Source organism: Cyprinodon variegatus, unplaced genomic scaffold (genome assembly GCF_000732505.1).
Source record: "Cyprinodon variegatus isolate N-32 unplaced genomic scaffold, C_variegatus-1.0 Scaffold176, whole genome shotgun sequence".
NCBI classification, from domain to species: Eukaryota; Metazoa; Chordata; class Actinopteri; order Cyprinodontiformes; family Cyprinodontidae; genus Cyprinodon; species Cyprinodon variegatus.
In genome coordinates, this window is record NW_015150629.1 from 364,631 (window position 1) to 379,841 (window position 15,211).

At 36.6% G+C, this 15,211-nt stretch overlaps 1 protein-coding gene across 1 annotated transcript; it reads right to left on the reverse strand.

The window, feature by feature from the left end:
- Window positions 1–2,119: 2,119 nt before the first annotated feature.
- Window positions 2,120–7,940, reverse strand: ttc22 (tetratricopeptide repeat domain 22). Its single transcript, XM_015378653.1, has 8 exons — window positions 7,604–7,940; window positions 6,378–6,678; window positions 6,059–6,114; window positions 5,864–5,979; window positions 5,579–5,697; window positions 4,765–4,926; window positions 3,087–3,239; window positions 2,120–2,991 (listed from the first exon to the last, which is right to left on the reverse strand). The coding sequence occupies exons 1-8, from the start codon at window positions 7,864–7,866 to the stop codon at window positions 2,455–2,457; spliced, it is 1,707 nt and encodes a 568-aa protein (XP_015234139.1). The 5' UTR covers window positions 7,867–7,940; the 3' UTR covers window positions 2,120–2,454.
- Window positions 7,941–15,211: the final 7,271 nt, after the last annotated feature.

Here is a 15,211-nt window from a genome sequence, read left to right on the forward strand (position 1 = left end):
AATCAGCTGTGCTAAAGCAGGGAAACCTCTAAAACCTGCAGGACAGCGGCCCTCAAGGACCGAGTTTGGGGATGCCTGATCTAGATAGTTGCTTTCCTTTGTGCAAGCTGTGTTTTTACACTGGCGATTATTGTATCTGCTTTCCAAATGCAATATCAGTTCCTTCCCCTAAGATTTTTGAAAATAGTGATTTAAAAAACCCTTTCAGAACATTAAAATCTTCAAAGATCAAATATCCTTGAAATGTAGATCAGAACCCTATTGATTGGGTACAAATTTCTTTTACATCCTAGATGAGTCCTCCCAAAGCTGTTGTAGCCCTGTAATAACTGATACAGACACAAAACATGGGCCATATTGTCATCATCAACTAAGAGCCAGATTAAATTTTTCTGAAATTCTGATGTTGTATTAAATGTAAATTAGGTTATTTACACCCATGGACAAAATTGTTGGTGCCTCTCGTTTAATGAAAGAAAACACCACAATGCTCACAAAAATAACTTGAACCTGAAAAGTCATGATAAATAAAAATGTTATAAAAATAAAAAATAAAGGGCAGACAGTGCTTTTCAACCATTAATGAAGAGAACGATTTTAAAAATAAACTCATAAAACATGCCTGGACAAGTATGATTTTACCCCTAAAAAAAAGAGAAAATATTGAGACAAAATGGACATGTCAAAACAAGATGTATCCACTAATTAACATCACGTGTGTCTACAATCTTGTAATCAGTCTTAAGGGCTATACATAGTGCTAAAGGTTGTCACTGTGCTGTTTGATGATACAGGTGTGTACCACACTATACAGTTAAATGTTCCTGTTACTACAGTTCAACGACGGTACTGTAACTAACCTCTGTTGACATGGCCGCAGGAGGTACACTGATGACAGACAGTACGAATAACTTCTACATACAAATAACTTCTACATAGGTTAAAGGTGACCTTCAAGGAATATCAGATCACACCTTCTGTCGTTTTAATCAAAGTGGACTTAATAAGAAACGATCCAGGAGGACAACATTTTTTAAAACAAATCATAAAGAAACAAGACTGGAATTTGCCAATCTACATGTTGACACAGCAACATGTAATTTCTATGTATATCAAGTAGTGATGGTGAGATGAAGCTTCATGAGGCATTTAAACTGTTTGGCCAAATTGTTTCAACAATCCCCATAGTTCATGAACCCTCATGTGACCATGTCACCACCTGCTGGTGGAATGCAGAACTACAGTTAGTAATATAATGATTTTTTTTTTCATTTTTTTTTCTTGTTTTTTTCCCATATAAGTTCCTTTGAAAATGTTAATTATTGGTGTATATAATACAATCTTTTGTATGCTTTTTGGTGTGTGAAATGTCTTAGAAGAGAAAAAGCATTTAAGGTACACTGTTTTTCTGCTATTTTAGTGAAATAAGATCAAGCAGGCTGCAGTGGACAGCACTGCCACCTTGCAGCAAGAAGGTTCTGGGGTCTTTCTGCATGGACTTTACATGTTCTCCCTGAGCATGCCTGGGTTATCTCCGGGTACTCCGGCTTCCTCCCGCTGTCCAAAAACATGACTGTTAAGTTAGTTGGCTTCTCTAAATTTTCCTTAGGTGTGAGTGTGTGCGTGAACGGTTGTTTTTCCTGTTTGTCTCTGTGTTGCCCTGCGATGGACTGGTGACCTGTCCAGGGTGTACCCTGCCTCTCGCCCATAGACAGCTGGTACTTTTTTTTTTTGTAAAGTACATGAAACTAAATATAAAAAGTTACAAGAAAAAAAAAAAACCTTTTAGAGAGTCCAAAAGATGTGGAGGTTCACCTTCTAGATTGGAAATGTCCATAAGAATACACTTTGTGCTATAACAGAATGAATAAGATTGAATGTTAGAATATTTTTGTGGCTAGGTCAAAGTCCAAACACAAATCTATTGAGAATTTAGTGGCAAGATAAGAATACTGATGCTCACTTAACTGAGCTTAGGGCATTTTGCAATGATAGGTATTATTTTCAGTTTCAGGATTCATAAGGCTAGCATAGACACACCTCAAAATATTAGATTGTAGTTAAATGTGGTTAGAAAAAAAAAGACAGATGGGAATTCAACACCAATTCACTGCACCATTTTCAGATTTTTATTTGGGGAAAAAAATGAAAACAATAATTTTTCTTTCTTCAACTTCCCAATTATGCAATTACATTGTATCAGTCTGTCACAAAAACTGTCACTGTGAAGTTTCTGGATATAGCAACAACATTTAAAAAGGCTCAATGGGTATAAATAATTTTCAGGGGACTGTATACATGTTAAAAAGCATGAAAATCAAAATACTCATTATTAGACAAAGCTCACTAAAGATTTCCAACTTTCTGAAATACTGTCAAGACATTTCTTGATTATTGTTCTGCATGTATGTTTTCTTAATAGCTATTGGCCTTGCTAAAATAACACTTTTGTTTTTAGGTTAATGAAAATCTACGAGCCAGAGGTCTTCTGTCAGAAAGCTGTTTAGGTACTACTGTGTCCAGCAGCCTTTTCACCAGGCCCAGGCGTCCAGTCCTGATCAGAGTCTTGGACAGCTCTGTAACCTCTTCTGTGTGTGTTCTGTAAAGGGACCGAAGCTCTGATTTTACTGTATCCTGAGGGTACCGCTCCTCTGCTCTGTTCACCCATGTCTCTAGCTCTGTTATGATAGAACTAGGGTCAGAAGCTTCCTGCATAAATAGATTCAGGAGGGTCAGGAGAAGGAAGTGAAGAGTTGTGGTGTCAGTGCTCCCTGGTCTCTCTAACTCCATAGCTTGCTTGAAGCACTCGGCAGCATTCTGCTCTTCGCCTTTTATTAAAAGGCAGCGTCCTCTCAGCACATGGAGATCAGGTAAGCTGTCTCCTGGCTTAAACTGCAAAGCATTGGACAGACTCACCAAAGCATGATTTATGGAACTTTCCTCCACCATAATGCTCTCCTGGAGTGCATCTACACCCATGTAATAGTATACCTAAAAAAGAGCAAAAAAATCAGTCTTTGGCTGTTCATGTCCTGATTATCACAGTTGTAAAGCAATTTTATCGTGACATGTTGAGTTAGCTTTACCTGCGCCATCTCTAGATGAGTCCTCAGACATGGACGTACAGTCAGCACCTTGTCCAAGTCTTTTCTAGCATCAACTAGTTTCTGTCGATCAGGGCAACCTCCAATTCCATGTTTTGCTTTTTCAAGTTCATTGACATATAGAATCACATTGATCTGAAAAGAACATACATTGCAACAAGTCTCAATGTATTGAAAATTATTTAATGCAAGGTTTGCAGTAGAAAGTCTGCCATAGATTGATTAGCAACCGCCTCCTAATGGACATTGCTGGCGAAGATACAGTTGTTCTCTCAGTTCTATATCACACTTAAAAATATATTTAGAGATTTTTCTCTTACCATTATCCGCACTGTGAATCATTGCAACATAAACAGGCACATATTTAGGCTTGTCTTTATGTTAAATTTCTGAATTATTCCACTGATTAGAAGGGCGGGTGGGTCTTGGACTTGGAATGTGGTAGGGAAGATGCTCTTTAAGACATTAATGCTCCAACTTCTGATTATCCTTATACGAGCAGAAAGAAACGAGAAAGACTTCTGGATGGGAGTTAGAACGTCTCCAGTAAAACTGTGCAAATGTCTGGATGTCTCTGATTTAAACCTTTTTGTGTATTCCTCTGACTGTAGATGGCCTTATGTTTAGCCAAGTAGACATTTTGTTGTGGCGTTATTGATGACTTAAAGTTAGGTTATGCTTGACAAATGCAATCGGAATAGAAAATGGGCACAAAATCTGCAGCTTTCATACTCTGTGTGGCTTTTCCCCCATTGTGGCCAACACCAGGGGGGCATGTGCAACATAAACAGCAACAACACCACACCACACTACACAAGAAAGTAGAAAAAAAAGCTAAACTTTTTCAAAGCCTCTTCGTGCTGCCCAACAGCGCCAGTCATTTCTTTGCAAGAGTTTATTTTCACAATTTGTTGGTAGTGGTGGTATGAATGAGTTACCACAAGATGTCTTACAAAGGTGCTATTGCACGCTCGGCATGTTTTTCCACACGGATCTGTCCACATGTTTGGGAATTTCCTTTGGTGGGCCGTGCAGGACTAATTTCCTTTGGTGCGCATGCATAATTTCTGTCAGTGCGCAGGGAGTGGGAGGAGCTAAAAATAATGTAATTTGATCGTGTGGATCTCATGGAAGTGTCAAGCATAAATCAAGCTTTATGCAAAACAAAACACATGACACACACACTAGATGAATACCATACATTCTTGTTTTTTTATATTTTGGAGAATTGCTGAGAGGATGTCACCTCTCTTTCACATCATATAAATATACCCAAGAATTACACAAAGTCATGAATATCTAGTTGTTAGTCTGGAATTACTTAAAAATCTGATGTCATAAATGCTTAAGGCTTTAAGGAACAATTAGCTCTGACAATAGCTATTCCAAACAACTATTGTGTTAGAAATAGTTAAAGGTTTTTCTAAAATGTTCAGTGTGATATTATAGAATCTGAATAGAAGATTATGGTAGTATGATATTTTTGACATGTTTACCAAGGTTACCAATAACTGTGAGGAGTATTTTAAACAAACTTCATGGATAAATTAGATTTATGCAACATCTTTATTAGTGATGACTAAATTATATGCCTAAACCTTTATTATAAAATCTAAATAAATATTATCATGACAGGAAATGTGTTTCTGAGATTCAGTACCTTAGCACGTGTACAGTAGACCTGCCAGTTAAGCTCTGGATCTGGCAGAACATTCAAAGACATGTTGCAGATCCCTGTGGCCATGTCATGTTTGCCCAGCAAAAAGATTATTTTGGCAAGAAGGTTGAGGATGAATGCATCATCGCTGGCCAAATCCATAGCCTGAAGAGAGAGACAGTTCTGTTAAAACTCTCACACATGTGGCAGCAACAGCTGCTAAATATCCACTGTGCTTTAAAAAGGCCAGTATTCATACAATAGTTTCAACCAATGTCAGTTGAACTGCCTTAATAACTGACTGGTTTCTGTGATATTTTTTATTTATTTAATGTGTCCTTTAAAAGTCAGTCGGCATGAAAACAAGCAAAAAAAGGAGTTTGTTTCAGATACTTTCACCATCCAAAATAATTCAATTTAATTTGTTAGCCATTATCTTTAGAAAGAGAATTACGTCACATAAAAAAGTTGAAAGAAGAAGATTCAATGAGGCCTTCTTCTTTTAGCATACTAAAGCTAATGTCAATTTATTTAAAGTGTATTTTGTCCTTGTAAGATTGTTAGAACTGAAACTATTTTTTTTTACTTGTGAGTAATTTAATATATATTTAATATAACATTTTCATAAAATCTCTGTAGGGTTCTTGCACCTTAGTCAAATGGCAGGATGTGGAGTTTAGGTTTGAGAAAAAAAACACACAAATAATATGTAAGGAATGTGTGATTAATTTTTAATTTTCAAAATAGAAACATATCTTAATTTTAATCTTATTGGATTTTGGCTACATGGCGATTGCAGTGCTGGGAGTTTACTTACAGTTCCATAGCAGAGCAGAGGATCAGAGGCTGAGAATCCGCAGTCATGTATTGACATGGGTACAGAGGAAAATTCATCCTTCCTCTCCAACATGATTCCAATGTAACACCAAGCTAGAGCTGAAAGGAGACATCACACTTCAACTTGGAAGATAATATCTGTTTCCATCTTCCATCAAAAAATTCTGATGGGATTTTTAAAGTTTTTGATTTCCTACCAAAATATTAAAAATGACTGAATCACATTTACTCCACTTTGTAGACAGTTTCTTGACAACTTGCCTACCTTTGTGCTGTTTTCTCTCAGATTCCAGAGTTTCCTTTAGGAGCTTAAGTCCCTTATTGTAGTGAAAGAGTCTTGAGTACTCAGAATCCTCTTTTGTTTTTATGATCTGGTCCAGCCTTCAGGAGCAAAATAAGCTTAATGATTTTATACTTGGTTGGGGGAATTAAATATAGACGAGTAGTCTACTGTACATACCTTACATAAATAGTTGCCATTTTAAAATACCAGCTTATTCTTTCCTCTTGTGGTATCTAGAATAATAATAAAAAAAAATCAGTTTGATCATATCCATTTTTGCAGCTTTGAATATCATAAATTATCCCATTTGTCCAAAATTAATTATTATTAATTATTATTAGTGTACTCTACATGACCTGACTAGTGCATGATTGTTGTTGTTTTGCTGAATGTATTGGATTTAATTACATAACATTCAGTGTAAAGTAAAAGCATTATTGATGGGTGTTAAACATAAGTTTTAAAAAATGTACGTATCTATTTTTTAATCACTTACCAGGTGTCCTCCATAATGTAGTGCTTTGTTATAAAAGGACAGTGCCGACATCAGCCTCTCCCTCAAGTTGTCATCGCTGTCCAGCTCCACGTCGTATGGATACACATATGCCTGCTCAGCCAGACAACGTGCTGCCATTAGCCTGGTCTCCTCCTGGTAGTCCTCATCAGAATTCATCCCCATGAGGTAAGAGACTTTCTCTACACATTCCTCTGCATCCGGCTCTTTACCCTTTGTGTCATACATAAAGCCCAGGTTAGCCCAGGCATTGAGGTTTCCGGGGTCCTCCTTACAAATGCTCCTAAAAGGCCAGAAAGCAAAGAGATGAAAAGAAATATTCCTTTTTAGATTATTTATGGATCATGGGTTTTCATTTTTATTTTGATGAAATTATAATAAAATGCAATATTTATTCAAAAGACTTCTAGAAATCTTCCTGCTCCAAAGTATGGATATATTACTTGAAAGTCAAAGTCTCTGTTTTGGATGCATTTGGTTTTTAGGGCTTCGTTTGGAGACTATTGATTTGGAGTATATTTTTTAAGACTTTGAAAGTGGCTGTTTTCCATTTTTTATTAAATCTTTGTTTGCTGTTGAGGTTATCCAGTTCTCTCGTGCTCTTGGGAAAGACCAAGAAGAAGGATCACTTTAGTATCTTGACCCTCAAATTTGGAACACATTTGCTGCAGAGTTAAGGCAGCAAAGACCAAAGATACTGTATCTTAAATAGTAAACTAGAAAAAATGTAACTTAATCCTTATTATTTAAAATCTAAAGTGAATTATATCTATAGATTTAAGTGCAATTGATCCATCAACATGATTTTGATGGGAAATAGGCTGCTCTCATTTGTGTATCCTCTAGCCCTTTTTGGAAAACATAGGCAAACTAAATCCTTATGGGACAAACTAATAATGACATACACATTCTAAAACATTTATCCTAGCATTGGTGTTTTATATGAGCAATATCTGTCCGTTTCTGTCTGGTGCCTATTATGCCCGTCTCAGCTTGTCTTCAGCTTAATGAGAGAAGTCTGTATGATAGGCTTACTATGCTGCCATTTCCATGTGAAGATTTAAAATCAAAGCAATGGTGCTGCACACATTTTAATCACTATTGTATTTCTGTTTGAGAGATTATGAAATACAGAGACATTTAAGTAATTTTCTCTCTGTGTATGTTTTCTCAGCAGACATTGTCTTCCAGAAGTTAGTATCTCATACCTGAATATTTCCTCAGCTTTATCGAGCTCTTCCAGGTGAAATGCCAGCAGACCCAGCAGATTTCGGACAGCATACTGTAGATATCCTACTTCGACTTCCAGCTCAGCTTGTAGACTCTCCTGTTTCAGGAGAGTGTCTCTAAATCGCAGATTCACAGGACCAACAGGATCACAATTAAGGTTTAGCTCCAGGTGGAAGTGTCCAGGGATGTACTGCATGTCCTCAATCAGAGACTCAATGTCCTCTGTGTTGTCTTCTTCCATGTCCTCCTTATTTGATCGTGCTGGTAAAAAGATTTTGGCAGTAGGTGACTGGTGATCCTCAACAGTTTGACTTCCTTAGTTTTAACTTGCGCAAGTCTCCAGATACTAGCAGGTTGAACAGGTTTTACCTAGGAGTGACTAGGGAGGGAAATAAACTGCTGGTTACGTTTCACAATTCAATGAGTTGGCATTTTAATTTCTCTCTATTTCAGTTTTACCTCCCTCATTTGTTTGAGTATATTAAATAGTGTGTTTTTTTTTTATCATTATAATTTTTTTTATGAAGAACAACATTTTTAGGTATATTTTTCTTTTACTTAGATTTGGATCTGTGACATTCCAGTCCATTCAGAAAAGATAATTATAACTGTTGTTATCTGTGCATTCTGGAAGACTCCCTTGCTGAGTATAATGGCTGATTTTTTTTCCTTCTGAGTGTAATGGTCTATATGGTTGCGTATGTTTGTCTAAATAAATCCCTTCATCATGGAGCATCCCTGCTCCCAGGGATTGCGTCTGTCCTCACATATATTTCAATATGTGCACATTTTGTTGTTGTTTTGTATTTTTCTCTGAACCGTATTGTTACTACCTCAATGTAACCGATTAATTTTTCTTCTTTTTTGGATTTAAGTCAGTACTTTAATAACTTTTCTGTAATAATAGCAACTAATAATAGCAACTACATAGCTTAGCTTAGCATGTTATTGTTATAGTTTTATCCATGCCTCTATCAGCTTTCTTACTAGAGAATGTTACCAGTCAGGTTCTGTCACTCTGTGTCAAGAAAAATCTAAGTATAATCCAGTAAGGATTTTAGCTCATTCAGGCTATGGTATATTACAGTGGAATAAAAAAATAAATAAGCACAACAAAGGTCTTTATTATTAATGCCACAAATAGAGCATGACCTACATTTTCATTTGGAAAGCCTTAGTTTTGAGTAACTTTGCTTTTCTAACTAATGCTTCTAATGCACCAGTTTATGGCCTTGGTGTTTTGCAAATCCTCCACCAGGAGGCAACAACACCTAATCATAGGCTCTATATTGTTCCTAGAGGTTTCTCAAGCTATTACAAGTGGTCAAAAATAAACCAAAAAATACCTTTATGATATAAAAATCTTAGATTTGATTTATCTGAATGATTAAAATGAGAAAATAAAATCATTTCATCACATATTTCACTTGATGCCTGCAAAAGTTTTCTCTTCATCCTAATTTCTTAATAATGACTTATGCAGATCATAATGTAGAAATATCTGGTTTACTAGAAAATTATTGTTTTCATAGAGTTTATGTGAAGACTAGCTGTGTAATCTGGATACAAAAAAAATGTTTTAGAAGACAAACCAACTAACGGTATATAGCTACAGTATGTTGCATATTTGTCAGAAAATGTTATTTATCCAGCTAATTTTAGAGTAAGACCAATAATTGATAATTTCAAACATTTGTTTTACTTAGATGTGAAATGTGTATAGTACAGTGAATGATCAATTTAAGCCTTGCAGATCTTACTCCATTGTTTTGCATCAGAGTAATTCCAGTCCCTCTGAGAGCTGCCTGTTGAACAAGTGGACTGGCTTCCCCAGCCAAACTAATCTGAACATAACCGAACATCGTCCTCTCCCATCCATTGAGCCACTATTTTTATCTGATGCTTATTGAGTCAAGTTTTGGCAAGGTTAGGATAGACATTTTTGCATGTGTTGTGTTTTATCTGACAGAAGCTTTTTAATTTCAACTGCTGATGGTTTTTAAGAGTTTTGAATTGAATGCTACCTTGTGGCGGCCATCTGAGGATAACGTTTTTATGACGTTTTGGCTGTGCCTGACCTTCCACCCTAATCCCTTTATAGGGCACTACAGTATATAGTGGTTATGCCATTTTAGATTAGTGTCCAAACCTCTAGTAGATGAAAAAATATTGGACTCTAAATTTCCCACAATGCACCTTGAAAAGTAGTGATCATCCATGCTCCTACATTTTAATGTATTTGGGAGTCACTGTTCAATTTTATTTTAAAACCAAATGGGGCTTCACTGTTTTAACTGCATTTAAGATCACTGCATCATTTGTTACTTACACTTATACTTGCTATTTTATAGGACACCTAAAAATGCGTTAACCTACCAAGCCTTAAGACTTGAATATTTGTTGAAGACTCTTTGAACGGTCTCTTTGGCCCAATTTTCCCCATTTATTAGATTTTGATTAGCCCTATGCTTATTTTTAGTAGTGGTGGAGCATTTGTTTAGTCATTAGATACAATAATACTGTAATAGTGAATATTAGGCAATGAAGTAACTGATATTTCTAACCTGTGGTTGCCTATGATTATTTATACAGTGGACGATATATCACTCAGAGTCAGATCCACACTTGTTGGTTAACACCAGAAGAAACAGAAACAATTTATTTTGGTTGGTGATTAATAACTCCGCTGATTACTATAGTCTAAATTAAATTAATGAAAGGCAGTGGATATTAACAGATATTCCAGAAGTCCAACCTTGAGTAAAAACCAAAAGACCCTCGGTGAGTAAGCAGATTTCAGTAATATTAATCCAACTAATAATCATAAATTGGGTTTTGCCCTTGACTATAATGACTTAATAATTAAGTATAACTTCCAATTCTAGTTATGTAATATATTCATAATCTTCTGTTGACATTCCACAAGAAGACTGACATGAGTCGAGATGACCTGGGGCAGGCCCATGCAAATATAAAGCCGACATGCAAAACCATACACAAATGCCTGAGTTAGGTTTGAATAATTCTGCTGGCTTTCGAGTACCAGGCCAGAACAATATGTTTTCAGAATATTTTGCATTACATGGATAAAGTAGATCAGCCTTAGTGTGGGTGTGCAAAGAGCTAAAGATTTTCTCCCACTACAGCTGTTGCCATGGTGGCCATCGTGGATACCAGGCTAATTGCATGGTGACATAAGCAGTATTTAATCTTGCTTTTGTTCATACTTGATCCTGTTTGAAAGATACATTTAAATTCCGGCAGTTAAGCAAAAGAACATTGGTTTTATAGGATTTGAGCATGAGTGTAGATAATAATTGTGTTGTTTCAACTAACTAATTATGGATTTTACACAGTCTTGTGTATTTCATAATCCTTTCACAAAGGTTATTTAGCTTTTAATTTATCCCTGTGCTAACCTATTTAGGTCTATTGCTGACTGGATGCTGTAACATAGGTCAGTTTGTGTAATTTTGATAGAGACCCTGTATTTTGCACAACTAAAGCAGAGGATCACTTCACTCTTCCTCATTCATACAATGCAACCAGGATAAGGAAGCTCCTTCGTAGTATTAACAATGAAAACATTACTATTATTTTCCAAGGAGGTTGAGAATTTTGTTCTTTTCATAATTTATTTATCTTAAAAGCAATACAAATTATTTTGCATATTTAATAACTTGACAGTCCAAAGTTCCGTACATAAACACAACATAAAAGAACACATAGTGATCAAAATAAACAACATAGTGAGAGTATAAGTGAAGTTAGACAAAGAAACAGTTAGTAACAATTATTTTCCTGCTAGAGATCTATTGTTCAGTGAATCCAGTATAAAGCACTTTAGGAACCAAAGCAAAAACAAAGTGCTTTACAGGTTTGCTTTACAGCCCTTTTTTCTCCTACATTCAACTGACCTTCCCATTGTTCCACTAATTCGTTAACCTCGATTTCACCAGTAATGTCATACTCTGACAGAAGAACCATCTCAAATCTAGATCTGCCAGCTCACGCAGATTAAATGCTTTCAGCGCTGATGTCATCTGCAAGGGTCTGAGCACCAAAGACTTATTTCTTCATGTTGATGAAACTTTCTAATTTCTTCTTTTTATCCATGTGAGTCTCTTCAGGTTTACCTGAGAGTTGAAGAAAACTTTCAGTCCCCATAATCATCTCACTCTGTGTGAATCATACAACTTCGAATCATTGTTAAAAATCAGTGGATAAAGATTCATTATTATATACGTGACAATGTGTGTACTATGTTATGCACTGAATGAAAGTGCAAAATTAGAATTTTACTTAATCAAATTTTATATTTTCCTCTTTTAGATCCAGCTTTAATTTTCATTATATCAGTAATTGCATATGATGAATGTCTTTTCATGTTCTGTAACAACTTCATACATTCTTTTTGGTCCATATGAAACTAGCAGTTCCCAGTCTTAAAACTGCCAGAACTGCAACTTTTAGATGCTGACTAGCCCTCCTGGATGAGCAACAAAATAAAGGTATCATTTCCTTTCAGTTGGCCAAAAAAATTTAAACTTCTTAGGACATCCTGTTCTCATCTCTAAATGTACCAGACATCTAATTCTATGGATACAAAACATTATCTGCAAGGAACAACAGATCTTACTCTTGAGATCATCATCAGCATATCTTATTGCTCCAAGTCCAAATCCCATGACAGGCTGTCTCGTTAGCCTCCAGGAGATCATTGTCACAGCAGGCTGGACCAAGTTTGTATTTATGCAGAAGGTGCCCAACTTGCTGATTTACCCCATCCCAGCATGTTGTCACCTGTCCTACCTACCTTGGCTCTGTTGAGCATGAACCATTCCCTCCTTGGTAGGTCTGCTCCAGGGGGAAGTGTCTCACTGGTGGGTGGCAATGCCTTATTGTTGTTTGAATCATTGTCTTTCAAACTCTCCACCTCAAAGGTCTCTGATGGAACTTTACGACTTGAACAGTCGTAAAGCTGTGACGTGATCTTAGCCGATGAGGGAACAGGAAATATTACATATTTTGGTGTATATACTTCATAATGAATTCTTTCTTGGGCCCTGCATTGAATTTTTAGTGGACAAAAAAAGTAATCTCCAAATATGGCTCTGCTTCTCCACTCAAACCACAAGAAAATAAAAAATACCTCAGCAAAGAAATGCGCCTATCTTTCATCTTAGATTTCTTAATATTTTTGTCCATACGGCTTCCTTTAATGACCAGAGTATTTGCTCTGTTTGTCTTGAAACATTTCCAAGAAATCAATCTTTTACTCTGACCACCACATTACTTTAAGCAAACATATTACACCCAAAGTTCCACAACAGGAGGCTCAGGCTGGTTGGCTCTGCCTACGCGGTGTTAATGTGGGCGGAGAAGAAGTTGTCAAGAGTGTAAGTGTGAGTCAGACTGCTTAGAATAGTGTGATCATCATTTGTAACACCTCATTTATCTCAGCCGTAACAGCTTTTCCAGCAAAATGATCTCATTGATATAAACTTTAAATTTGAAACTGTGAATGCAGCTTATCTAAACTATATAGTAACACTGGGTCTAGTCCATAATGCAGTTATTCTAACATAAACAGTTTTTTTTACTTGTATCTACATATAGGTGAGCACTGTTGTCATAATGATTCCAATAATGCATATTTGATTAGATTTTTTTATTTTTAAAACATAGATTTAAACAAAAGTATACAGTAGATGATTTTAAGACTGACTTTTAAATAAGTAAACTTTGCAAAAAAAAAAAAAAAAAGCATAGATGATGTTTATTTACCTTAATGTTGCTTTTTTATTATTTGCCTTTTATAGAATACAAGAAGCCTAGTTAATGTTAGCTTTGTAATTAGCTTGGGTCAATCAGACAGTCACCTGCTCTAATTGTTTCTGGAGGGGCTGTGGCAAGCTAAAGCTCTGACTCTGCTAAAATGACGATGATTATCATTAGTTGTGGGTTCATACCTGACCTGCATGGAACAGTGACAATAAGTTCTGAAAGGTAGATGAAATAATGTTTGCAAACATGTTAGAATCATGTTTTTCTACAGATGGGCAGCTGCTGGATGTAACTTGATAAAGTTAAATACAGCACAATTAAGAGGAAAAAAAACATGTTAGAATGTCTTCCATGTGATAAAGGTTCAGGATACGGCGACAGTTCCATAAATTGGCCAAGAAGATAGACCTTAAGATAAGTATCTCTTTTTGGTATCCATCATCGCTGACAAATTGTACGTAACAGTTATGGTTTTAATCAAGGCGAACTACCAGGTGTAAATGTTGGGGCCCCTAAAGGGCGGATTATACTTCTGCAACCACACACATCAAATGTTTGCGTCATAGCAAACCAGTTTTGCTGATATGCTTCTGCAGCGTCGGTCAGGAATTTCTAGGGACGCACAGCAGTTTCCCCCAAAGCGCAAGGGGGTGCCAATTCGAGAACTCGCAAGAACTTCGGCGGATGGTCACGAGAACTTCTTCGGCGTCGCCAGCGGGAGTGTTTATTTTCCAAAACAACAATGGCGCGTCTGGAAGATATCACTGTTACAGAGAAGGATCTAGAGTATCCATTGTTGTTATTCCTCGGTTTTTAGAAATGGTGCAACCCGGCACCGAATCGAGAAGGACGACGAAACAGACAGCCGGAAAGGCATACCAATGCCAAATACAGCTGCTTTTTGTCTGCGCACCTCTGCTTGAGGTCTGGGCGGGTTTGCAACGTCCGATGTGTGTTCATTTTTTTTTTTAGGTGTACACAGGGACAGATTTAACATTTTCAGAGGATATGCGTCAAAAGTATAAATTGGCCTTAAGAGGTCACTGCTGTCTCTGATTACCGATATTTACGCCATTGCAATGAAGCAAGACAAATGATTAAGAACCAAGCATTATGATGCTTTAGAACATTGCAGCCACTGAGAATTACTGGTTTTACAAAGGACTATGAGAATAATTGTAGTGTTTTAAGGAACTATGCTGGTCACATGCTCCTAATGACAGTGACTGAAATACATTTTTGAAAGCAAGACAGCTAGGGAAGCAAATTATGATTAAACAGTGGACACTCGGATGGTATATCGTTAAAATATTAACAAAAATTTGTAATTTTTCTTTCATTTTATCCAATAATTTGTGTTGTTTTAAAACAATGCCGTTGTAACTAGTGTTTGCCCCGATACCGATACCAGTATCGGACGGAGCCCTGATACTGCCCTAAAATGGTGGTATCGGTATCGGCAAGTACCAACCATTTTGAGAGCCATAAGTTTATTCAACTATTGTCCCCCACTCCTGGTAGGCAATAAAAAGTTCTACTGGATTCACTTTGTATTATATTTTTTCCTGCTTCACAAAGGTAGGCAGCAGCTTGACAAAGCCATGATGGCAATTATTTTACATTATTATGGTATCGGTATCGGCCGATACTGCACAGCCAGGTATCGGGTATCGGTATCGGGGCCAAAAAATGGCATCGGCGCAACACTAGTTGTAACATCACAACACACAAAAATGTTACGGAAAAAGCATTTGCTGTACATTCCTGACAGGTTTTGTTTTACTCAATTTTCCCAACAC

Bases quoted from the DNA above. Each gene is read 5' to 3' on its own strand.
- ttc22 (XM_015378653.1), bottom strand. From the start codon at position 7,866: ATGGAAGAAGACAACACAGAGGACATTGAGTCTCTGATTGAGGACATG. The intron at 5,698-5,863 runs GTAGGCAAGTTG...GTCTCCTTTCAG, and splicing joins TGAGAGAAAACAGCACAAAG to CTCTAGCTTGGTGTTACATT. The intron at 4,927-5,578 runs GTAAGTAAACTC...CTCTCTCTTCAG, and splicing joins CTCTGCTCTGCTATGGAACT to GCTATGGATTTGGCCAGCGA.